General features: G+C 42.2%; 1 protein-coding gene across 4 annotated transcripts; it reads right to left on the bottom strand.

Moving 5' to 3' along the window:
• Window positions 1–173: 173 nt before the first annotated feature.
• FAM167A (family with sequence similarity 167 member A) lies at window positions 174–26,780 on the bottom strand. Of its 4 annotated transcripts, none has more exons than XM_053460954.1 (3): window positions 26,636–26,780; window positions 7,217–7,724; window positions 174–1,416 (listed from the first exon to the last, which is right to left on the bottom strand). In XM_053460954.1, the coding sequence occupies exons 2-3, from the start codon at window positions 7,580–7,582 to the stop codon at window positions 1,153–1,155; spliced, it is 630 nt and encodes a 209-aa protein (XP_053316929.1). In that variant the 5' UTR covers window positions 7,583–7,724; window positions 26,636–26,780; the 3' UTR covers window positions 174–1,152. The 4 variants fall into 4 exon arrangements, with proteins under 4 accessions (XP_053316929.1, XP_053316927.1, XP_053316925.1 ...); XM_053460952.1 differs by lacking the exon at window positions 26,636–26,780 and adding an exon at window positions 22,578–22,734; XM_053460950.1 differs by lacking the exon at window positions 26,636–26,780 and adding an exon at window positions 22,582–22,734.
• Between the last annotated feature and the right edge of the window lie 396 nt (window positions 26,781–27,176).

Raw genomic sequence — 27,176 nt, 5'->3', positions numbered from 1 at the left:
AGGCCAAACACGCTGAGTCCACCAATGCATTAGACTTAATAACCTAAAGAACATTCGCGTTCTTACACAATTACTCTTGGCCCTTGGGACTCTGGCCAGCAGAGTTTATATAGCCAAAAAAAGGTGTTTTTTTCAATACCTTTACCATATAACTGTGAAAATGTTAGCCACCATTTTTCATCATCTTCTCAACGTGTAATGGGTTTGATTTACTAAACATGATACATTTGAGGCACTTCACTAAAATGAAAAGTATTACATTACATTATAAACATTTACAATAAAATAAAAAAATACAATCAGCAAGGTCTACTCGATGTTCAGTAAAGCTCAGGGTTTCATGCTGGAAAGGTCCAAGGTGGTGTTTGCCCCACTCGGATCATCTGGTATATCTGGTCGTGTTGGATCTACGTTCCCCTCACTCAATAGTTGTTGAGAACCAAAACGTTGTGGAAATTTAGACCACAAAAAGGTCTTTAATAGCGTAAAACCTCACCGTTTTTTGTTTGTTACATTGTGACCTCACTCCCTTTCTTTAATGATGCTTAGGAGAGGACGTGTAGAGGGGTATCGGCCTCTGAAGGACACCCAAGCTTGGCATTGGCTGGGGTGGGAGACAAAGTAGGGGTTTTGCATAAAAAGCAAGTATGATCCAAACTGGTAAAAGTGGAATAATCACCATAGAAACCGATGATGCATTCCGGCCAACGCCCCCGCTTTTACTATTTTGCACCAAAAAGGTTTGTGGCTCAACCAGTTACTGGTAGAAGGGAGCCTTTTCCTAAACCAGATCTTTTTGGGTCATTTAAATAAAGGATTATATATCAGCTGTGGTGCCAATTGTTGATATATTGTGTTAATGTTGTGTTATGTTCCATCATATATTCATGTACTTTACCCTTTGTCTATTTAGTGTAGGGCTATCTGTAGAAATACACACAATTATTGTGCATGGGTAAGGAATGAGGCATGGGTTGTCCAGGTTATACTTTAGGAGGGTAGGTGTGGGGTAATTGCATGCGTTGCTACACTTTGGATGCCCCGTCGCTTGCATGGGTCACAGTGAATAGCTGGTATCAACATAAGGCAGCCGAATAGAACGTTGAAGTTTGACTTTGAAACATTGTTTCCGTTGAGTTCCTTCTCAGCATCCTAACACAGGGAGAAGCGCCTGGTGTTGATGTTCATTTTGGTGACCCCGATCAGTTTCAGCGGGGTGGACAGGCCGAACGAGGACATGAGAGGGAAGTCACAGAGCAGGTCGGAGAGCTCGTCCCTCTCCTCCAGCTCGAAGGTGGCGTCGTTCAGCATGCGGCGGTGAAGGTGGCACGTCTGCTCAATCTTCAGTTTATTTATGTCGCTGCGTAGCCTCATCAGTTGCCTGGCCAGCTGCTGGTCCTGGAGGCGCATTTCTGTCTAAAAATACAAAAATAAATGAAAGTTTAAATAAAAAAAATACAGTTCTGGCTACTAGCTGGCCACAATATATCCCGAAACACTTCAACTCAACTATACGTTATAAAGGGTCCACTTTGGTGACCTTCTCATTGCAAGAACAGCCTTGTTGACCCTACGGTTGGTTCTACTGATTCTCCTCCTAACTGGAGCGTCTTCCATAACGCATGACAGCTCACAGCTTAGTGAATAAACTCCAGTAAAGTATTCCTTTTACAAGCAGCATGTGACCAGTTTAGGAACTTCTCACCTACATAGTAAGTTAGGCTGATAAAAAGACTCAAGTCCATCAAGAAAAACCTCGCTGTTGATCCAGAATGATTGTATTACATTGTGTTTTATCTACACAGGCAGCTAGATGTGTGAGATGTGTGTTCTCTTTTTCTTTCTGGAATAAAACAATCATTTTTTGGGGCAATACTACAGAAGTGGGGTTGTGATGGGGTTTGGGGCAGAGCGAAGCTGCCCTCTTTTGCTCTTTGAAAGGTCTGGATGGTGAGATAGAATCTTGCAGAACAAAAAGACAGACAGAGACCAGGATCATAAAGGAAATCTTTACACATCTTGTTCTCAGCGAGGAAACCCATTTCCCTTCACTTGTTTATCTTTCTTTTCAAACTCTAGCGCCTGTGTGCTTAATAAAACCCCGCGCAGTACTCAAACAATCTTCACCGGTAAGAGGATATTTGAAATGCCGAACACAGAATTCGATTCCAAACCTGGAAAATGAGGATCCTGAGTCGCATATAAAAATACAAAACCTAAAAAATATTTACTAGCCAAGTTAGGGCAACTTACAGGCTGGCAAACACGTATTCTACATTAATTTATTTATTGTAAATCATGAGATATTTTGGTCATGAGATATTTTGGGTGACTTTCATGCTCAAACACCACACTGAGCTGATGCTCAACAAAGCCAGACATACAAATCTGTATATAATATTATATATATATGAGTAACAAATCTGCATTGGCATTGCCCTCACATTTAATAGAAGCTGCGAGGAATCAGAGGCGAGTAATGCTTCCTTTTGCCGCGTTTTCGGGTGAAGCTGCAGCAGGAAAGATAAATCTTACAGCTGGCTGGAATTCAAAGTTTTTTTTATCCACAGGATCAGAAGAAATGGCATTTGGTTTCTTTGTTTGGAGACCTAGAACGCCTTCGGCTTTTAATAGCCTTAGCCAGAGATTCCTTGACAATACAGAGGGTTTGCCGGGAGGGTTTATTCATGGTGACGGCGACAAATTACTCCGCCAAGAACGAAGAAAGACTAATGAAATTATTATTTTTTAATGAAGAAGACCAGCTAAAATAGTTGATATCTTAGAATTATTGGGGAGCTTTACGAAAACTCAGAAATGTATCTAGCTATGGACATGATATGAATATTCCGTATCCTTACATAGCCTTGGATATTGGTATTGGTGAACACCCTGTTTGGAAACTGTTGGGGAGCCTCCAAGAATAATAACCACCAAAGATCGTGAAGACATCTAGAAGCATAACTTGATGGCAGATAACCATTTGGCCCATTTATTCTGCCCACATCTGGGCAGCTGTCCAAAGATCAAAGTAGCAGCCACCACACGTACTTGGTTTGTTTTAAGGAAGGGTTCAACTCAAGGAGACTAGTAAGCTAGAGCGAGGAACTTGGTATATGTTGCTAAAAGGTAAGGTTCCACTAAAGAACCTATAAGTTACTAGGATTTACTCAGAATTAAAGCGTGTAGGGCAGAGAACCAGCCGCGTTGAGTCTCCTCAAGACCTCCTTGAGCCGGCACAGAGACACTTATTAGTTATGTGTTAAGTACCATGGACAGGGAATGCAACTTTAGCATTTATATACATTTTTTAACATTATATTTTAACATTTATATAAATAGATAAATGTCCTCATAATTACTGTCGAAACTCATGGGAAACAGGATTTTTGGTGCCCCCAGAAAAAAAAAAAAAAAAGACTTTCTGCCAAAAAATAAATAAATTAAAAAAATAAGCAGAAGGCTGGTCCTAGAGACAAAATACCCCTAGATGGGGGCAACACTGTACACAGGTTCTAAAACACTGGCATAAATAGACAGATGGGATGTGTTCCCTAAAGAGAATTTGTAGTATCTTGCTGGGTTTTGCCCGTGATGATGCATAATGATGTCATAGAGCGGAAATACTCAACTCTCCAGAAAACTCCCTCTTTAGTGAATAGAGCCTGAGGGCTGATCGGACAGCTCTGCATTACTCATTTTCCTCCTAGTACCGCTTCAACCTCTCCTGACCCCTTTGCAGCTCACTGGAGCTAAACGCTTTTAAATTAATTAACAAACAGGTACGTCTGCCTTATCAAAAGATAAAGAAATTATTGTAACAGCCGGAAAACATCTCCAGCCAATGCAGACATAAAACACAAAGAAAATAAATGAATAAACTCCAACAGCAAATGAAAGAGGTAGTCTGCAAGGTTTTCCGACCGTTCTCACATGTTCATTCCGTGTACATAATTACAGTGCACTTTATCAATGACATCAGATTAAAAATACCTTTTCAAAATAATGTACTTTTTTTTTGCCCCGTAGTATAATGTTTTCAGGCAGCCACATATCAGCCATTTGTTATCTGAGCCCCAATCTACTACTAACTCCTTACAATTCTGCCTCTGGGGGAAAAAAAAGGAATGGCTCAGTCTTAATCACCCAGTCGGACACTTCATTAGCATAGCCATAAAGCATCAGCTCAGTGTGGTGTTTGGGCCGGGAAAGTCACCCAAAATATCACATGACTGACAGCAACGGCGGCTCCGGGTCTGCAGATAAAGGGAGCTTATTGGGGCAACATTCTGTATACAGAATTTATAAAGTCAAGTTTATATTCAAATGCTTCAGACACAAACCCCCGACCCCACAAAAAAATAAAATAAGGGGCAATGAGTTCTGCATATCCACATCTATCGTATGGATTAATAAATATTGTTTTCTGGCACGGAAGCGCGTGATATAAAAATAATCCAGTTTGCTAAAAAAAAAATCCAAATCCATAATAACTGAAGTCAGCTGACATGAAGACACCGGTTTCTGCTGTCTATAAAAATTGACAGGTTTTATTCTACTTTTCAGTCCTTTTTAATAAAATCGCACATCCGTCCAGAGCAACTCAGAATTCTCTATCCTGCTCCACATCCATGATTCGGAACCCAATGGAGATTCCATCAGCCCTAGAATGGGAACCAAATTAGAGCGTCCAGCTTTGCATCCAAGGAATGAAGGTCACGGTTAGCGCGTTGCGTTCCATACGGTGATACATTTGTACGGGATGCCGTTAGAGGCCTGAAGCAGGGCTTCTCTAGTCTGTCAACTTCAAGATGTGTCACTGTACTCACGCTTCACCTCAGAAAAATGGGTAAAGTGGGCCAGTTCCAAAGGATCCCAACAGACTTATCGGGCAGGAACACTCTGATCGCGCCAATAAGGTGCCGTCCTAGGCTAAAACATGAAGCCAAGAACATTCCGAAAGCCACCATTTTGCCAAGGAACCAAGCTATTCTCGTGGATAATCTGGCCATGTCTCTTTTGAATCCATGTTTTTCATAAGACTTCCTAATGATGCTCTCAACCTCATCGCTCGACACATCTTTAATCCTGGCCTTGTCTCCTCTGATCCCATTAATCTCTCTCCTTTCACTACTTGCCCTTCTCCCTCCTCTCTTCATAGCGCATCATATACTTATCTCCTCTCCTTTTGTCTTCGTTCCTTTTGCCATTAAGGATTTTTTTTTCTTTTTTTTTTTTTTTCGTCACCCTTCTTAAATTTTAGAAAACAATGAATAGAAGATAAGCTTGCTAAGAGATTGTAAGCGAGTTCATCTGATGGACGGTTTTGTAGATTGTCACGTTAAATGGTATTGTTCCTTTCACCGCTCCCTATTTTAGCTCCACCAATAAAACGTAATTATGCAGAAAATAATAATAATAATAATAATTTCTTGAGGAGGAGATCTGTCCAGCTAATCTTTTAGCCGGCAAACAGCTGACCTTCAAGTCCCATTTGCGGTTAAACTTACTTAATACTATTTATTTTCCTATAACCAAGATAGCAAATAGTTTTGCAATCCATTAAGTTGCCAAATAAGCTTGTTCATAAATATCTCTTCGAAATATCCGATTGCTTCATCATGTTGAGCCAGAATCAGACCATGGAATTTAGGTCACTTGTTTATAGTAAAGGCTAAAAGTTTCTTGTCTAACTTCATAGGAACCATCACTGATCACACTACGGAAAGCCACGGACCACCTGTGTTATGATTTTTATGTAAATTGATCCGATTTAAGTCTTTTAGCTCGGATATACGATATATTGCTGTGGCATTTTATGCAGATTTACCTCCATTTCCCATGATCCCTCAGCGTTGGTTGCACTGGAATCCCACTTTCAGCCCAAGTTGTCACCCGCTTCCCGGATTTTGCCTGCGTTGTTTTGGCGACACACAAGCCTCTAATGCTAGAGATTGTTTACAAAAATGTTAATGACCTCGATATCGGTCCTCTAGGGTAATGTTGGTGCACTCACTGTTGGGTCCTCGATGGGGGTAGCGCTTCCCTTTCTCTTGTATTGTTACGCTACTGGTACGCCATATGACCATCACACCTATATGACCATCACACCTATATGAGCTTATTGGACATCCCATTCCGGTCGGCAGCGTTCTCCAAACCCAGATTTGCCCATCAGACTTCCAGATAGTGAAGCGGGATTCATCACCCTCAGAGAATACGTTTCCACTGCGTGGAGTCCGGTGGAGATGGCTTTACACTACTCCAGCTGAAGCTTTGCATTGCGCATAGTGATCTTTGGCCATGGAAACTCATTTCATGAAGCTCCCGACGTGGTGTACAGCTTCGTGGTTGAGCTGTCACTTCCGCTTCACAATAATAGCCCTGACGATGGACCGGGGCAGGTCTAGCGGGGCAGAAATGTAATGGCTTGTGGCAAAGGTGGCGTCTTATATCCAAGGGATTATATATAGTATCATGCATTTCCGCACTGCAGGCACTCAAATGGTTAAACCCCAGACGTTTCGCAGTTCTTTTGCCTATTGTCCCCTATAGTCTGCGCAGGTTATGTGGGTGAGGCTGTCGCCTATTATACTTTATTCAGAGTGGATTATTCACTAAGCAGGGAGTTTGTAGGCACTAGCTCCTACTCCCTCCTTGTTTAACGCTTCCTCATGCGTAGGTAAGACTTCAGAGACCTTCATGTGGGGCCGATGTGACGCCTTACAATCATACTTGGAAACTCTCCAGGTCAACCCGGAGCCTCCGGGTGAAGCACGGCTTCCCCGGGTCAGTTGCCTGTACGGATATCACCATATACCTGGAGTTATACCAAGTACTCTAAATATACATTTTTTATTTACGGACAGAGAAAAAATGCATGGAATATGTATACATATTTTTTTAGGTGCCGAGTCTACTTTAAATAAACAAGCAAATTGTTTAAGAACACAAATTGATTTAATGCATTAAGATCCGGTATGGAAAACAGAGATAAAATGTATGTATGCCTTACAACAAAAAAGGTTAGAACCGTTCAATATTATAGATTATTCACATAAAATGAAGCCGTACCGGCACGTTCACCAGGCAGGAATTTCCTGTTTAAACAGGAAGCTACACAAAGTACCCACTTTTTGTGTATATGTCTGCTTCCTGAAATGTACTGCATATTGTTTCGATCATAGTATATATATTTTCACGGAAAATAACTTACCAGTTCCTTCCTGAGCCAGTTTAGCGCCTCGTCAATGTTATCGAATCCATGCATTTTCCCTGGAGTAAAGGTCTTCTCCTCTGGAACGCCTTCGCTTTCCTCGACGTCTTCCATCTTGGATGTAGAACACGTCTCCTCGCTAGTTTTTAATTCTTCCGTTGCCGTTTCCTCCTCTGGAGGCTTTGGGTTCTTCCATGGTTGGTCTTCAAGCTTGGCTCTCCATTCCAAGTAGGAAGGTCTCCGCGTTTCCAATCTTAACTTCTCTGTCAAGGCCTTCAGGCTCCTCAGGTGGTCATCAGCCTGAAGAACGGAGTTACTATCAGCTTTATCCTCCGTGTCCTCGATTTCTATTTTTGGTAATGACATACTGTTGGAGAAGGTTCTCAACGATACTCGGTCCTGAAAGGAGGCAAATTTTTATTGAGCGTTCATTCTGTCTTCTGTTTTCTTTACAGCGTTGGAATCTTCACGACTGATCCACCAGCCTGATCGCAGCTTATAGACTCATCTACAATAACAAAGCGCCAAGTTAGTTAATTAAAACTTGAACAGTCTAGTGGATAAAATTACACCGGTGGAAAAAAAACAAATCAAACAATTATAACCAACCGTTCATTAAACCCAACTCTAAAGAAGCACTCCTTGTTCCAAGATGAATTGAGTTAGGTGAGGCGCGTGAACATAGAGTGTGTGACAGTTGTGTTGTGTGTCGTATTTCAGGGATTAGACTTTACCGCAGAAGTTTTGTGATTATTATTTAGGAGCCATAGCAGAACCTACCCTAACTTTACACGCTCTTAAGTCTACTATCATAATTTGACCGACATATCACCATTCTGGAGCCTAAGGATATTACCTTGTCGCCTACAAACGCATGTCTGGCTTGTACATTCTACGCAAATTAATTCCAAACAACACACAACCTTCAAAAGGATGCCAAATGACACGGCAGCGTGAATAATGTTGTGAGAGGACCTCATGCAAACGTGCGTGGTCACCAGGGATGATCTAGTTTTCATCGTTGAAGAACCCAATTCCACCAAACCCATCCTGTGAACCCCACCTAGGATTCCGACGCATATCATTATTTCGTCTTTTACCAATAAATGGCCCAAATCCCTCTCTTTTCGAGGCGCTCGGAATGTTTTCCGGGTATCACAGCCTTAAATCGATGTTCGTATAAATAAGATACATTCTTCCTCTTCTATGTGCCTTACTCGGTCATGGTGGGAATGCCCTTCTTGGCCATTCGTCGTGATGGAAAGTAGGTTACTAATAACCTACCGAACTAAAATATAGTTTTTAATCCCACAAGGTAGGGCAGGAGTATCTCAGCGCTGCATCATTTTAAAAAAAACAAGTATAATTAACAAGAAGACTGATGTGCCGGCATAACTGGCTACACCAGTGTATGTATATACGCCCATACACACACTACAATACATGCGTGGAACATACTAGTGCCGGCATGTTCTGCGTTGTAAATCTTTTTTGCCCCTTATTATGCCAGATTATGATCTCTATTCTTCCTCGGGCTATGACACTTCCTATATTATTAATGGCTAGTCTTCCAGCATTTATTTGTTTGAATAACCAATTCGTACGTGTTAGACGGGGAAGTGGTTAGAGTTTAATCCAAAAAAAAAAATAAAAAAAAACACTTTTTCTTTTCGTTTAATTACCACATAAATGGAAGGTCATTGTTTTTTTGCGCTAGTTTCAAAGTGTGTTTTCCCCATAACTGTGAAGTCCTAATCTTCGTTATCTAACAGAAGGTGTTACAACGGAGTCAATTCATGGAATTAAAGTATTATTTTAAAGCCATACGGCGTGAGAGATCGGATGTCTGTGTACCCAGAAATAATGCCGTAGGTGGTCCCACCCCATCTGAATCCCACCCCATCAGCTCCATGAGAACGTCCAATGGTCCTAATGTTGATCGTCAATGTTCTTATAGTTGATCATTCAATGGATGCACTTTTTAGGATATACAGGGGTATGGGGAGTGTTTTAAAGTGTTTTCCTCCAAATTATACCATAAGACTAACTGTATTTTGTTTTTTTAATTCTGTGGATGCCTATCCAAGCAGAGCTGGGAGGAACAGTGAGATGTTCTTCCCGGTGGAATACTCGCCAATATATTGTGATGTGTACTTTTTGTGAAACCTCCTGTGGAAGTAATAAGAAAATACCTTGACCCATGAGACGATTCTACCTACTTACTGAAATTTTCACCCACCGCTACGCATGGCCACAGAGAAGACTCACTTCTCAAGAGTATTTGTTCTGATGGACAGATTAAGAACAGATCCATATTCTAGGTCTTTGAAGAGGGACAGACGTCAGACGTCAAATGCTACAGTATACTGAAACCGAAGCAAAACGTTTGCCCCATTTGTACCAACTGATTGGCCAAGACCAGACCCAGATGGGGCATTTGATTGGAGTGACACACTTTTGTGTCTCGTCTTTACTGGGTGTACAAGATGCCCCGTTCCTTACAAGTTTATAACAGCAAAGATCCCTCTTGCCTACTATCCACCCATGTTGACCAAGCTTAAATCATTCTGACCATTTCACTCGCATCAAATGGTTTAGTTATTTTTTTTTTACCAGGGTCACTGCGCTTTAAATCCAGCCCTATCATTGGTCGAGCAGTTTTGACAAAATATAAGTTTTCCTAATTTTGTATCAAATAAAATGATAAATCAAAGGAAGAATTGCACCGCTCAACCCAACCCTTTAGCGACACAAAGGGGTTAATGCCGTGCTTAGCTTGTGAAGAGAGCACGGAAGAAGATTCTGTTTCCATGATAGGTTTTCAGACACACAATAAGGATTCTTTCTTGGAAGATCTTGTGTTCGTTTTTTTTTTTTTTGTACAAAAATGAAAGCTTATTCTGTTCTTCAAACCGTACCCGGGGAAAGCCAAAGGCGAGGCTTCCGTCTAGACGTTTCTTCCCAGCTTGTGGGAATTATCTCCGCACAAAAGGAGTGATGCTCGGGACATTCATGGACCTTCTAAAGAAAAAAAATCACAATCACACTGAATTCATTGTAATCCGGGGAAAAAAAACTGCCACAATAGAATAGTTCGGATTACAGTAATCCGTGTGAGATCTTCATCTACCATATGTGACTTCGGCTCTCCGATAACCGGACCCATCAAGCATTTTTGTGCGGTCATTAACAATGGCGGCCTCTTCCAATAAACCCAAGACAAGTTATAATTCTATCTCTACAGCTGGGACCGTCTCAGGCATGATCATCAGGAGCACCCCTTCCATATTTCGGAGAGAGGAGGAAGTGGATCTACAAGATATGGGAAGAAAAAGGATCCCAATCCCACCCCAAAGACCAAGTCGCTAGGCCAAGGAGTGACATCTGAAAAGTCTTGACTGGTCATGTAACCCTCCAAACTCTGTGTGTCTGCAGGGGAATGGTGTCGATGTACCTAGCAGCTCTACTCTCCACCTTACCCCATACCTAGGGACCCACCAGTCATAATAGGAATTAATTAAGTTCCCAAACGCCTTCACCCTGTGCGAGAGAGAGGAATCCTTTGTTGGCTCCCCTGAAGAACTTCCCCTAAAGTTCCGATTATACACATTATCCTTCCTATAAGTAAATGGGGGTTCTGGACATGAATATGGCGTTCCCATCAATGTAAATATTAGAATTAACTTATTACTTCATATTATTTTTTCTGAGACTCCATCCAATAACATTTTTAGTCCGATTTAAGAATTAAGGTTACTCAACTCAGTCAGATTATTTCCAAAACCACCTCAAAACACACGCTATAAATATTTAAAGTCCTTTAAGGGTAAAATGTTATATATATTATTTTTATTTATTGCTTGAAAAAAGAAAAAAAAATGTTCTCTCATCCACGTTGTAAACGTTGCTGTCTGGTCTCCCTCTGGGTGCTTAAGAGGGAAAAATTATTATTATTTTATTATTTTTATTATGGTTGCCATGGAGATGAGAGGACTACGACAGACAATGTCACACTCCGGTGGTCTCCGTTAAGCAGACGCATTTATATTAAAACCTGGCTGCAACTGTACAGGAAAAATGGTTCGAAGGGAATAGAGAATACGCAATTTTCTCCCGCCATTTTCTCCCGAAATAAAATAATTCGAAATTCTGCGTTTTAAGTTGATGTCCACCAACTGCTCGGGGTACAATACACTCCGCAGTCGCACTTCAGTGTTCCGGAACGTTCCTTTAGTTGAGAAGCTGCATACAAAGCCTCACCAGGCGCATTGACAAAAAAATATGGACGTATTACTTGGATGGGAATCCAAAAAGTCTTTAATTTCAAAACCAGATGGACTTGACCACCAGGAGAGGTATTTTGAGGGTCCCTGGGCTCAGTCACATCATCCCCACCATGACCCCTCCGCGTCCCCCCCCCCTCCGGCGTTCCTCTCCAGTATAATTATCTTTTTTTTTTTCCTGTTTCATTGGATTTTATTACCCAACGTTTCTTGGGTGTCTTGGGTCAACCACAACAATTCACCTTTTGTGGTCCACCAGCCCAAACCGAAAGCATTCACACGTTCGCTATGTATTCACGGCGGGGTATGAACTGCCGGTCTTGTTAGGATCGGTTGATAATTGGTTCTATTATCCTGCTATTCCCCGGGGGGCTAATCACCGAGCCCAGTGGCTTGTTCTTCTTTTTGGTTTGGTGTCTGCTTTGGCTTATTAACATTTAAATAACGTCCTTGGAGCTCGGAAGCTATTATTCAAAACCAAAGGCAGACAACTGTGAGAAATTCTCTTAAACGCTCACGGAGCGGCCCCTGCGTCGGCACAATAACAGCTGGGAAAATGTTAAAAATGTCCCGATGAATGGAAGAGATTTTAATCTCGAAGAGACACCAGCGAGGGTACGGAGTATAGTAGGGCTTCCCCCCCCCATGCCGGGGGTTAGAATGATGTAAACCGATACTGATTGATTAATAAATCGATTTTTTCCTAGTTAAGACAGGTCTGCGGGTCAACGTTCTTGGCTGGTGTCCCAAAATGTTTAACAAGCGGTAGTTGCAATCAGCCACCACCGGGGGCAGCAGAGAGCCAGGATGCAAGGAACGCGTGACGTTGGGTTACGCCACTTTACAGATCAATAGTCATAGTATGGGGGGCAGTTCTGGAGACCCCATCGACCAGAGGGATAAAAACTGATAAAAAAACTAAAACAAGATAAAAATTATGACAAAAAGCCTAAAGAAGTTCAATATGTCCGGCTTGGAGGAGAGAAAAGAGAGAGGCGATGGGAGAGAAACATTTAACTTTTAACTTTACAAAAATGGAGGGTGTAACATACAGTAAGCATCTCTCTCCCTTTAGGGGAAGAGGACTCTGGACAGGAAACAGGAAGTGGGGGGTTGGCTTGCTGGGAGCTGCGACATGGAAGGAGGAATATGGTGATGTTAAGAAACATAATAAAGAAAGTTGCTGTTAAAAGTCATCTCTGAGCGTCTGCAGTTTCTGATAATATTATAGAGGGCGGTATGTTTTAAAGGCGAGGACATGCTAGGGCAAGAGGTCGGTTTAGAGCAGGGCTAGGGAATATTTTTTTATGCCAAGGGCCACTTAGATATTTATAACATCATTCGTGGGCCATACACAAATTATCAACTTAAGAATTAGCCCCACCAGACAGCCCTCCCTTTAGTATTGATTTATGTGATGCCCCCAGCCAGCACCCTCTTGTGAATAAATGCCCCTACACCCTTGAATATTGCCCCCTAGCCAGCCCCACATTGTGTATTTAAGCCAGCCCCCTCCCTTTTAGTATCATGTCAGCCCTGGCACCCAGATCACATCCACAGGACCTGCCTAGGACCCAGGCTGGAAGCATAGGCCTTGCCATCTTTGCCCCCAAACAGCCTCCCTATTTTCATGAATAGGAACAGCGACACAACAACCAAGGGGGTCTGATTGCCCAAGAGGCCACAAAAATATAATTGTAGCAGAATCAATTTCCAATACATACAATTTATAAAATAATAATAATAATAATAATAATAAATAATAGTTTAAAATGGCGCCATCATATTCCGCAGCGCTGTACAATGGGTAGACTGCGCCAACGTATGAATATTTTCTGCCATGGTCACAAAAATAAATACATCTAGAAACCTGGTGGCGCTCTATTAATGAAATAGGATGGAGCGGCATGGGGTGGGGGTGGGGGGAAAAGTCATTACAATTTCCCAAATTCTGCATTCTCAAATAATCACCCAAATGCAAGCAATTATTGGTCCTTTCCTCTGAAATGGACTTATTAGACAGATGCTGTGAAAAGACCCCTTGGAGTCACCGCGGGAATCTCTACATCTACATCGATACATCACAAATTCTACAACTTCATATAAAAAAAACTGATAAAAATCGCACGCTGAGACTGACAATGTACATTTTTCTTTATCGCTGTCCGCTTTTGTTTCTATAGAAACAAGAAAATCGCCTGAGCAGATTACAGCTTTAGAATATATATGTTAATAATAAAAATAGAACGTGCCAGCAGATCGGCCCCATCCGGCCCCCGTCTAGTCGCCGGTTTCTCCTGCTGTAAAGACTCAAACCTTAATCAGTCGTTGGCCTCGTCTTAGATTCAGGAGCCGTATGTCTATCCCATGCATGTATTAGCCTCTACCACTTCTGCTGGGAGGCTGTTCCACTTATCTACCACCCTCTCAGTAAAGTGAAACTTCCTTACATTCCATCTGAATGCGATTGCAATTTTTTTCTCCACTACCCCGGACGAGGAGAACACCAGAGAGATAGGCAGGGATGGCGAGACTCTTGTGCCATATACTCACAGTCCTGATGGATCCGAGACAGTTGGCAGTTATGTAAACATATTGTTTAAATGTACTGAACAGGTGGGTATTTCAGAATTCTGGAATGATACCCCCTCGCGATGTCGCACCTGATGTTCAGGTAGATCGCCCCCGAGGTGTATAAATACGGCGAATGTCGGCAGCATCGTGGAATATGATGGCGCAATATAAACTAATTAATAGATAATTAAAACTATTATTTTCAATATAAATATATATATATTTTTTTTTAAATTCAGATTACATGGAAATATAACAATCCCGCATTAATTACAAATGTCATATGGACTTTAACCATAAAAAATAACTTATGCATTCAGTTTAAAAAAAACATCTTCCATATAAGGGGAAATAATCTTGCAACAAAAACAAACAAATTTTCTCTTAATAATATAGAAAAAAAAGAATTGTTAAAATATCTTTAAAATCACATTTTTTATTTACTTATTCCCCATTGATCTGGCGCCATTAACACCTTACAGCTGGGGAGAAACAATTCTTCTTAAATAGACCGACTAAAATCACACAAAATTCCACATTAATGTGATAACTTTACATGAGAAGGTGCTAGCTAGGTGGAGCAGCCTCCCAGCAGAGGTGGTAAAGGCTAATAGAGTAATAAAGGAGTGATCTGGTAGGGAAGTAAAGCGTAACATACCCCGCGGAGTACTGGTCTGAGTGTCCCGGATCCAGTATGGGAAACCAGTCCTTTAAACACTCTCTCCAGTGAGGCCACGCCCACTCCCAGTAACACGCATTCACTAAAATGCTCCCATTTCTAATGACTTCGTTTTAAAGCACAAATTAGGCAACGGCGCGTCTGGTGCCCAGGGGCCGGCGGGGCCGGCGGGGGCCGCCTGGAGAGCGATAGGAGTCCCGGAGACAATGTCACAAGAAATACAGCCGCTTGCACAAGGATGGCAAAATGAGGGCAGGGGCGTTGGGAGCGATGCCACCCTGAGCCCTGGAACCTGTGTATGAACCAGACTGCATACACAGTGTGTATTCCTATACCTCTCAAGTGTCATCGATTAGTCTGCCCAGTCCCTCCTTGGCTGCAGCGGGGAGGAAAAAATAATTAAAATTTAAATTTAAACAGGCATTCCCTGTTTTATCAGGATAAAAGGAGGAGAGAGAAGTGAAAGAGAGAGAAGTGAGACAGAGAGAGAGGAGAGAGAGAAGTGAGAGAGGAGCGAGAGAAGTGAGAGAGGTGAGAGAGAGGAGAGAGAGAGAAGTGAGAGAGGAGCGAGAGAAGTGAGAGAGGTGAGAGAGAGAGGAGAGAGAGAGAGAGGAGAGAGAGAGAAGTGAGAGGTGAGAGAGAGAGGAGCGAGAGAGAAAAGTGAGAGAGAGAAGTGAGAGAGAGAGAGAAGTGTGAGAGAGAAGTGAGAGAGAGAGGAGAGAGAGAGAAGTGAGAGGTGAGAGAGAGAGGAGCGAGAGAGAAAAGTGAGAGAGAGAAGTGAGAGAGAGAGAGAGAAGTGTGAGAGAGAAGTGAGAGAGAGAAAGAGAGAGAGAAGGGAGAGAGAGAAGTGAGAGATAAAGAGAGAGAGGTGAGAGAGAGAGAAGTGTGAGAGAGAAGTGAGAGAGTGAGAGAGAGAGAGAAGGGAGAGAGAGAAGTGAGAGATAAAGAGAGAGGTGTGAGAGAGAGAGAAGTGTGAGAGAGAAGTGAGAGAGAGAAAGAGAGAGAGAAGTGAGAGATAAAGAGAGAGAGGTGTGAGAGAGAGAGAAGTGTGAGAGAGAAGGGAGAGATAAAGAGAGAGAGAAGGGAGAGAGATAAGTGAGAGATAAAGAGAGAGAGAAGGGAGAAAGAGAGAAGTGAGAGAGGAGAGAGAGAAGTGAGAGAGGAGAGAGAGGGGGGGTGTGATGGAAACATTTCATTGTATAGGAAAGAGAAGCAGCGCACGCGATGTGGGTTTTGCGCAGTGCCGTGACGGACGGGTTCTTGCTCTGGTTACACGTTTGGAAACGGAAAAAGTTTTGGGGGCATATATTTTTTTTTAACCATTTCAGCGCCAGAGAGTAGTTGTTCCACTTACAAAAGAAAGAAAAGCCCATTAATTGCCCCCTATGAGCCCAAGCACACACCTGTCATCTGTCATCACGTAAACCCAACACAGAGACTTTTAAGAAGCCCCCCCCGGTTTCTATGGAAACATCCTATAAGCACGTTGTTGTTTTTGTGTGTGTGTGTGTGTCAGTCACGTGACAATGAAGTATTCCCGGGTAAAAAACAATGATGAATGAGGCAAAATTGTGAAAGATTCCAGAATATATATATTTTAAAAAAAAAAGGCCTGGGTATTCTGGGAACAGAGTAACCCCTTCATTGCCAGAACGGTCTCTGACATTATGGAGCGGTTAGATGGGGCGAGTTACCGGCGGCGGGTCACGGGACTGGCTGAAGGGAAATGTTTAAGGGCCACTTGTCACCTATATAATCATTATATCGTTAAATGATTTGTATCGTCCCATAAATCCTCTCCATCCTCTTCCGGGGAGGAAATAATTACTTTTTAGCCGCGGTAAAATAGTCCCTAATTGCCCCGTGGCCGGGGCCGTAGTTTTACAACGACGAGACTACACCCTAAACTTCGAATGAGACGATATCAGCAGCGGCCACAGAAAATATATAAGAAAAAGGGTTTTGATATAAATTAAAGGAACAGCGCATTTTAAAATGATAGTCGGTTTGGCTCCATGCTGTATATTTTTTATGATGCTGTCCCTTTAAGAAGCCGTGATTATCACCAATCGTGGAGTAACAAATACACGCGATACAAACACGATACAAACACGATGCAAAACACGACCCATTCCACCTCGTAAAAAATGAACAAAATGACAAAATTATGAATTTTACATGAAAATAATACATTTTCTATAAGGTGCGGTGCAACTCCCGTGGGGGGGGGGGGGTTGAACAAAGTCTCCAATTTCCCATGACTTGTACTAAACACCTCTCTCTCCAACTACTGCGCAACTACAACTCCCATCATCCCCTGATTTTGAAGGATAAAAAATTTCCGGAAAGACAATTGGATCTCAATACATACAGATTGGGGGAGAGAAGAGATGTGATAGAAAGAGTTAACTACAGGAGGGAAGTTAGAACAAGAGGCTTAGGTGTAAAGTAAGGAAGTTCTACTTTACTGAGAAGGTGGTAGATAAGTGGAGCAGCCTCCCAGCAGAAGTGGTAGAGGGTAATACAGTGAGGGTATTAAACATGCGCGGGATAGACATACGGCTCCTGAATCTAAGACGAGACCAACGACTGATTAAGGTTTGAGTCTTCGCAGCAGGAGAAACGGGCGACTAGACGGGGGCCGGATGGGGCCGATCTGCAGGCAGGGTCTGTGTTTCTGTGTTATGGATTAGATGGGTGGGACAGAGGAATAAATGGAATCATCTCATGCAGTCTGAAGGATTTCTGTCTGAACACCTGTGTAAACCTGAGCTTCTCGCGAGCCGTGTTATTCATTCTGCGAGTTTTGTGTTTGATGTCTGTTGTGTTCGTGCCGCATACAGAGGAGAGTTATGTTAGATTTTGTTTTATTTGCTAAATTGCTTATTTTTTTCAAAATCCTACGCAATACAATATTGTTCTAAAGTTTGAGGTCACTTAGAAACATCCTTGTTTTTGAAAGAAAAGCAGATTTTGTCCTTTAAAATAACATGAAATGGATCAGAAATCCAGCGCAGGCAGGGTTAATGCTGTAAATTACTTTTGTAGCTGGAAATGGCTCCGTGGGAGGGATCTCAGGTTCAGGGGCCCAGGCTCCTGGGCAGACAGCAGCAGCACCCCCGCGTGGCAGCGTTTTTCGGGGATTTAAAAGGCTGACAAACACCTAGGCAGAATGCTCAGTCGCCATGGCGACCTGGGATCTGTCGAGCCCTGAGGTGTGTGTGTGTAAATCTCAGTTGGTCCAGCTTAGAGAATTTTGCCCGGATGGCTTTTCTAACTTTAAACTGGCTTTAAGAGGATCTCAAATTTTTATTTCTAGAATCAGATTAAAAGTAAATTTTCAAAAACATTTTTTTTTTCTTTTAACAGTTCGAGTTTTCACCCCAGAGCGAGTTGTTGCTCTGTTATCTGAGAAACGCTTTCTGTAAATCTGTAAACACCAAAATTCCAGCGCAGGTCACTCCTGTGCCGCAATGGCCCTTTTATCACTCCCATCACTCCTGCGTTCCAATGGCCCTTTATCACTCCCATCACTCCTGTGTTCCAATGGCCCTTTATCACTCCCATCACTCCTATGTTCCAATGGCCCTTTATCACTCCCATCACTCCTGTGCTCCAATGGCCCTTTATCACTCCCATCACTCCTGCGTTCCAATGGCCCTTTATCACTCCCATCACTCCTGTGCTCCAATGGCCCTTTATCACTCCCATCACTCCTGTGTTCCAATGCCCCTTTATCACTCCCATCACTCCTGTGTTCCAATGGCCCTTTATCACTCCCATCACTCCTATGTTCCAATGGCCCTTTATCACTCCCATCACTCCTGTGCTCCAATGGCCCTTTATCACTCCCATCACTCCTGCGTTCCAATGGCCCTTTATCACTCCCATCACTCCTGTGCTCCAATGGCCCTTTATCACTCCCATCACTCATTGATGGTTAGAAAACCCTTTTGTAATTATGTTACAGCCAGAAATGTCCTTGTTCTCTATCAAAACAGCTCAGTGACCCCAAACTTTTCAACAGTAGTGTGTATGTAGTGTGTATGTGTTGTGTGAGTGTGTATGTGAGTGTGTATGTGAGTGTTGTGTGTGAGTGTTGGGTGTGTGTTGTGAGTATTGTGTGTGAGTGTTGTGTGTGTGAGTGTTGTGTGTGTGTTGTGTGTGTGAGTGTTGTGTGTATGTGAGTGTTGTGTGTGAGTGTTGTGTGTGAGTGTTGTGTGTGTGGTGTGTGTGAGTGTTGTGTGTGAGTGTGTGTGTGTGTGAGTGTTATGTGTGTGTGAGTGTTGTGTGTGAGTGTTGTGTGTGTGTTGTGTGTGAGTGTTATGTGTGTTGTGAGTGTTGTGAGTGTTGTGTGTGAGTGTGTGTGTGTGTGAGTGTTATGTGTGTGTGAGTGTTGTGTGTGAGTGTTGTGTGTGTGTGTTGTGTGTGTGTGAGTGTTATGTGTGTTGTGTGTGTGTATGTGAGTGTTGTGTGTGAGTGTTGTGTGAGTTTTATGTGTGTTGTGTGTGTGTATGTGAGTGTTGTGTGAGTGTTATGTGTGTTGTGTGTGTGTATGTGAGTGTTGTGTGTGTTGTGTGTGTGTGTTGTGTGTGAGTGTTGTGTGAGTGTTATGTGTGTTGTGTGTGTGTATGTGAGTGTTGTGTGTGTTGTGTGTGTGTGAGTGTTATGTGTGTTGTGTGTGTGTATGTGAGTGTTGTGTGTGAGTGTTGTGTGTGTGGTGTGTGTGAGTGTTGTGTGTGAGTGTGTGTGTGTGTGAGTGTTATGTGTGTGTGAGTGTTATGTGTGTGTGAGTGTTGTGTGTGAGTGTTGTGTGTGAGTGTTGTTTGTGTGTTGTGTGTGTGTGAGTGTTATGTGTGTTGTGTGTGTGTATGTGAGTGTTGTGTGTGTGTGTTGTGTGAGTGCTATCAGGAGACACAAACAGTTCTGTTTTCCTCCAATATTTACAAAAACAAGAGATGTCGCTGAGTTCGCCTTCAGTGTTTTCTCGTCTGATAACTGATGGTTGGTGATTGCAGTCTCGGGCAGTTGGAGTCATTGCCATGGAAACGCTCATGTCTCCCATAGCAGAATCCTAGAGATGAAGGCCGGATACATTGTATCCCTTCAGCTGTTAGACGATGACGTCTACGGCTGGCTAAGAGTGATGTGAATTGTAGCTTGGCAATGGTTTATAGTATGAGGTGGTGGCTCTACGTATTTCTAGGTCTGTACAAAATGACCTAAAGAGGATCCGCCATTATGTTAACCCTTTAGTGACACAGGAAGTTCCCTGCCATGCTTAACTCATTGCTGGAAGACAATGCGAGGAAGGTTCACTTTACCGAGTAAAGTTTACTGAGGTAGTTAAATGGAGCAACCTCCCAGCAGAGCACATCTCCATGCACATGAACCTTGTTACCGAATACCACCGCTCCCATCATCCACAGCCAGCCTCTAGCTGGCCAAAGCTATTGTGTGTTATAGCCCAGGAAGAGTTATTTGTGAATGACACAAACTTTTTAACTACAATTCCCACAATCCCCATCCACCAGTCCACTGCTGTGAGATAATAGGAAAAGAGCTATTGCCGAGCTTCAAAAGCTGTTGCTTAATTACAAGTTCTGCCCTCAGAAGACATGATTACTTTAAGATGATTGAAGTGTTAGCTCAGCAGCCTACAGTTCCCATGATCCTTAGGGTACAGACTATGGACCATGAGAATGCCCTATAAGATCTTTGATAACACCAACTGGTTGAATATGGAATCGGGAAGGGTTGGCAACAATCTGCCGGGAGTACGCAACCGTGCCAAGCGGTCCAAAGTAGCCTAAAAAAAACATTTACGAAAATGACCTGGATAGAAAAACTCACATGGACGCATATAAAGGATCCAGTCACGGTGTAACAGTCTTGCTATTCTAGACAAACCCCTAGTGGCTGCATGCGGTATTACAAGCAGACCCCACAAAGTCTTCAAATGCTGACGTATGGAGGATTATTAGCAACATTCTACATACATTGATGCTACATAGTAATACATTTCCATGATATATTACATACTCTCTCCATGGCCTCTATATCTGTTGAATATGTAACCGCGTGGTTGTAAAATCACAAATCATCGAGAAAGGCCACATAAAAGCTGGGAATGTTTCTAGAATATTCTAAATCCCAGTCAATATTTCAGTGACGAAGGTCAGGTTATTAACCAACCACTGATCAAAGGGAGAAGTTAGAGAAGCGGCTAGGAACACGTCTAGAATGGATCCCATGTGGACTATATAAAGCACAAAGGGAAACGTGAATTATATTTTAGGATTTGTTTGCCAAAGCGCATGCGCGGAGAGCGTTCCGTTTGGGAAGTTGGTTGATAAGCGGAACAGCCTCCCAGCAGAAGTGGTAGAGGCTAATACAGTGAGGGTATTAAACATACATGGGATAGACATACGGCTTCTGAATCTAAGACGAGACCAACGACTGATTAAGGTTTGAGTCATTACAGCGGGCGACTAGACGGGGGCCGATCTGCCGGCAGATTCTAGATTTCTTTGCTAAAAAACAGACTCCAATCAGCTTATCTGATAGATGAAATTATTAATTAATAACCAATATAATCAATGATTGTTTTTTCCCCGGATCATGAAATATGTAAAGTTTGGCATTTTTCTGTCACAGACTCCCTTAACGATGAGAGTTTCCCCGAGGCCGGTTGTTTAATAATTAAACACAGAACATTAAGGGAAATGAGTTAACCCTCTAAAAACTCTACCAGATGATGCAATCGGCTGACAAAGGAAGCAGCTCCTGTAATTACAGCGCTATGGAATCTGTTGGCGCTATATAAATAAATGTAACATGCTGTAATGGAAACGCTTCCTAAAGTCTATACACGTATATATTTAAACTGTGTAGAAACGGGGCAAAAAAAAAAAATAAAAAAAAATATATATATATATATAGAAAAAAACTTTTTATTATTTTTTTTTTAAAAGCCCCTTATACATTTAGTTTATAATATATATATATATAAATAATCCTTCAATGATAAAACATAAATACAAATATTTAAAGTATTTAATGATAAAATATAAATATAAAAAATGATAAAATATAAATATTTAAAGTATACAAGTAAAAAAAATAATCCAAGGACACTTTGTCTCCGGGAAGCCCCCTCAATTAGCAGAATATTCAGGCAATTAAATCTGCAATTATACCGAGGAATGAGCGTAATTCCATCAACAGCGTAATCTTTACAGCACTTCAAAGTCACATGCATATTAAGTAGATCAGCGGTGTTAACCCCTTCATTGCTAGGGGTAAATCAAGAAACAATATTTAGCGCCTGCAACAAACACGGTGACAGACAACGTCAAGTTTCATGTTAACCCTGTTTACTTTACTGAGAGGGTGGTGGATGAGTGGAACAGCCTCCCAGCAGAAGTGGTAGAGGTTAATACAGTGAGGGGATTTAAACAGGCATGGGATAGGCATGACTGATTAAGGTTTGAGTCTTTACAGCGGGAGAAACGGGCAGACTAGACAGGGGCCGAATGGGGCCGATCTGCCGGCAGGTTCTATGTTTCTATGACTCCCTGTGTAAATGCGAAACCCTAGATGGGTGTTTCTTTTTTTAAAGCCCCCCAGCGATTGTTGGTTTCCGAAGACCCTCTCAGCGCCCACCAACACCTTCTCAAAGACCTGATATAAAATCTCAGCCCCGTAGAGAGGCCGGTCGTAGAAAAAACAAAATCAAGTCTATCGAGACAGCATCGGTCAGGAGGTCATTAAGATCTAGAACACGCCTATGGAATGAGCCGTTACAGGTGCCCCGATACCATACCTACCAACAACCCCACATCCGCTGGCGTCAGGGCTCCTGCCGCTCCGAGGAACACCCGGCGGCTCCGGCCATCCCCTGGGTGATTCTCTGTCTCTGGCGACGTCGATCCTTCCCAGCCCGCAGGTCGTTGTGGGGACTGTCTCGCCTCCGAGCGCCGGCTCTCTCGACAACCTTTTTTTTTTTTTCACGACGTATTTTTTTTTTAATGACTTTTTTTTTTTTTTTTGTTGCGTCAAGACAGTTGCCAGGAGACGGCAGAGCTATTTCGGTTTGGCTCCCCTTCTTTCTTCTCTCTTCCTTTTCATTCACGAAAGGCTGAGGACAGAGCGCTGGCTTCTACCTCCACGCACCGAGACGGCGGAGAGCTCGCATGGGTCCTAAGTCCCTCTGTGTTCCTCCTGACGCAATAACAACAGATTACAAAGCAAAAAAACCCTAAAAAACCATATCTTCCCCTAAAGTGGCCGTCGCCGGGCTGATCGCGTACTATATTTCAGGAAGAATGGGTCATCATGTATCCGCCTAGACAATGGACGCAGTGTTTGCTCCTGTAAGCTCCTAATCCTAAAGATATCTGTTCATGGCGTTTCGCTCGCCCGGGGCTCTGGTGTCTGCCGCATTTTGGGGGGGGAATCCGCAGAATACAAATATTCATGATTAGAACGCAGTGACTGGGCAGGAAACACGGGGAAAATGTAGGTATTGCGGGATGCATGCCCTGTACAGCGCTGCACTATAGGATGGAGCTATATGAATCAATAAATAATATTAATAATAACATACCGCCTGTAAAAAAATAAATCATATTAATAACGTACCATGTGTAAAGAGTAAATATTAACCCCTTCACGACAAAGCCCATACGTGTACAGGTTCACAATGCATTGTCCTTAATGGGTTAAAGGACAACCTGTTGCCCTTAAGGTGTTGATAAAATTAATGAAATACAATGTGTAAAAATATAAATAATATATTAATAATAACAAATGATGTGTAAAAAAATAATATCAATTACATATATATGCGAAAAAATATAAATAATAATAATAATAATAATAATTAGGGAATACATGTTGAAATAGTACAATTAATAATAGATTATACTCCTCACAATCCAGTCCCGGGACTCGGGAAGAAGTCTGTCTCTTTAAGCCGTAGACAGTCGCGTGCAGGAAAGCGGTGGAGAGAGGAACGTGAAGTATTCGTGCAGCAGACGGTATCCTCGGCGCTCGGCGCCCAGACATATCCAACACTTTACTATTTTAGAGCGACGAATGCGGCAGGGAATGCCAGATACCATTCGGCGACGTAAATAGAATGTGCGTGCTTTATACACTTATTTGCTTAGATAACCTCCTTGGTCTCGTCTCAGAAGCCATGTCTGTCCCATGCATGTTTACATTCCTTCACTGTATTAGCCTCTACCACCTCTGCTGGGAGTAAAAGCCACGTATTCACCACCACCACCACCACCCTCTTAGTATAAGGCTGTAACGCCAAGAACCCCACTGGAAAGTGTGACCTCTGAGATGACTCATGGCTTGTCTCTGGGTACACCTTTTAGAACTATACCCTATTATTAGGGTTTACAACAACTGGGGAGCTGAACAAAGAGCTGAGAAGAAAGTATTCATGTTCCAAAAGTAACACAACGCAGGCTTTGATGATATTTAGGTGTTTCCTTCGGATGGTTTTAATCTCTTAATTATAAGGCAGCTGCCTTTAGGCTGTCAGAGAGAAATCAGACGGGCTGCTATCCCATACAGACAGGAGAACAGCAGGATAACCTGCGTGACAAATAGCTGGGAGGCAGTGAAAGGGTTAAATGCATATAGCATCCCCTTGTGGGACCTAATTTGTGGAAGAGATCCTAAAAAAAAATGCCCATTTTTAATTTTTTTACTGTTTTTATTTTTAACATAATATTCATAATAAATGGCAGACTATACAAAAAAGTTGGTAGAACACCCTGGCCACGAAGGGGTTAAATACCTTTTATATACTTACATTTATCTCCTCTCTCCTCCAAGCCATACATATTGAACTTTCTCTCCCTGGAACCTTTCGCTATTTTCGTTGCCCTCCTCTGATCTCTCTCCAGAATCCTTATCCTGTTATCCTTATCATTATCTGTTATTATGATGTCATCTTTATGACCTAATTTACTTTTTTCCAATACAAGCTCTCTCTTGCACATAAACGTTTATGTTTTTTTTTCCAACGACCTTTTATTGTTTTTTTTCTTGCCAAGATTGTATTTGTCTGTAGCATTTATCAGCAGTTTCTATCTTCTTTGGGAGAGCTGCCAAAAAAAAATGGAGAAATCTACTGTTTTTTTTTAAATTCATCCCTGCAATATAATATTTCACAAAATAACATTTGCAATAACAGTGACAGCAGCGCCCTCTGGTGTTACGTTTCAGTATTGTACATTTATAACTCCTTTTTTTTTTTTTTAAATAATCTTTTGAATAAAATATAAAATATCATTATAAAATACATTTTTGCAACAAATTTATTCCAAATTTTCTCTGGATTCCCCCCCCCTACATATTTTGAATTTTTTAAATAAAAATACACGGCGTCTGCTATCGGCATTCTCATCCGTGGAATGTTTGCTTTGGTGGTTAGCCAGGGCTCCTCTTGGGAGGGGTCAAGCATAGTTCATAAGTGCCTTTGTTTAAGAGGGACAGACAAGTCCCTGATGCCCCCTCTCTCCTCCCCAGATGCCCCTCTTTTCTAGGTCAGAACATTTGCTGGGTATGAGGGTATCGCAGGGTTCTACGGCCCTAAAAGCCCCGATAATGTGTATAGAAACAGCAGGAAATGTGTATTAATAGCTATCAATTGGTCACAATGTAGCACAGAATGTCCATTTTAATATGCATGGGATAGGCATATGGCCCGCATGTGTATTAAGAAACTGTTGGGGGCCACATACTTAGGGGTCTTACGGCTCCAACATTTTTGCCTCCTCTGTCTCGTCTTAGATTCAGGAGCCATATGCCTATCCCAAGCATTTTAAAATTCCCTCGCTGTATTACACCCTACCACTTCTCATGGGAGGCTGTTCCATTTATCTACTACCCTCTCACTAAAGTAAAACTTCCTTACGTTACATCTTTAGCGTAGCTATGGAATATAATACCAAGCTATACACTTGATTTGAATGGGTATTTGCTTGTTATCCGACTATTACGTGATCTGGTTCCAAATTGTGTATTATTTATTCAGATAAATCACTCAATTTCCTGTAAACGGCAGATTTTATTACCGGTACTTGTCAGTAACTCCGGCTTCGCTATGGAAATATTTAGTCTTCTGAGCCAACGTACCAGCTGCCTCTTACATGAAAAATGTGCTTCATTTCATAGAATTAGGAACCTTGGTCTAAAAATAAGGTAGATCCAAGATTAATTTTGGCTTGTTTAATTAAATATTTTAATTTGTGTGCATTATCAAACCCCCAGCATTTCAAGACCCCCCAGTCAGGACTGGGAACTGATAATATAAACTGCTTTAAAATATATATTTAGTAATAATAGTTACCCTAAGCGCTGAAGCTGACTCTTCTCCTTTAATGAGAAATTCCGACCATTAAATGCACTTTAATGCGCTTGCTCTGCAGAGCGCGCCTCCTGCCATGGGAAATGCTTACTGCCACTTGGCTGCAGCACTGGATTGGAGAACATTATGGGGGGTATAACGAGACCCCATGTGTGCATTCGCCGAAAGTGCCTCCATTGAGTTCAATAGGAACACTTTCCTGCCACTAAATTGTCGGGCCGTCGAGGAGGAGTCCCTCTGCAGCTCTGGATCTGCAGCTTCTCCTGAATGTAAGTTATTTGGATTTTTTATATATATTTTTAATGAAGGAATTTAAAGTAATAACTCTTTAAAAGTAAAAATAATTGCCGATTTATTGCATCAGCCAGTCCCTGTTAAAACTCGTAAAAAAAGGATTTTTTACTATGGAAATTATTATCATTATTATCTCACGATTTGTATCACTATGGGACCTTTCAGTTCATATTTGAGATTTTCTGTAGCAGTCTTACCTTATAGATGCCAGATTTATCAAAAAAGGGGCTTGAAGGATCCCACGGGACGCCCGTCTCTTCTGGACTCTCATTCCTGTGACCATTTATGTAAATTATTTTTTATATTACAGATGACGAGGTTTTCCCGTCCAATACACCAAACACTACAGGAGAACTGTTTACTAAGCTAATCATTAACTGCAGCAAATCTAGCGGAACTGATGTCGGAATTTAAGATAATTGTGTAACAGGACAAGGTCTTGTTAATATGGAATTCTTTTGGTTGTACCGTATTGGCTCGGATATAGGCCGCCCCCGTATATAGGCCGCACCCTAAAAGTTTGGTGCTTTTTTAAAGAAAAAGTTTTTTTTCTTTAAAAAAGCACCAAAAAAAACATGCTGCCACTCTGTCCTCTCCCCCCCCCGAGATACGCTGCCACTGTCCTCCCTCCCCGAGATATGCTGCCACTGTCCTCCCCCCCGAGATACGCGGCCGCTGTCCTCCCTCCCCGAGATATACTGCCACTGTCCTCCCTCCCCGCGATACGCTGCCACTGTC

This window comes from Spea bombifrons, chromosome 3 (assembly GCF_027358695.1).
Source record: "Spea bombifrons isolate aSpeBom1 chromosome 3, aSpeBom1.2.pri, whole genome shotgun sequence".
In the NCBI taxonomy this organism is placed as follows: domain Eukaryota; kingdom Metazoa; phylum Chordata; class Amphibia; order Anura; family Pelobatidae; genus Spea; species Spea bombifrons.
This window is presented reverse-complemented; position numbering and strand designations above follow the sequence as displayed.

Coding starts and splice junctions, on each gene's coding strand:
- FAM167A (XM_053460954.1), bottom strand. CDS start 7,582: ATGTCATTACCAAAAATAGAAATCGAGGACACGGAGGATAAAGCTGAT. Junction 1,417..7,216: donor ACTGGCTCAGGAAGGAACTG/GTAAGTTATTTT, acceptor TTGTATTTTTAG/ACAGAAATGCGCCTCCAGGA.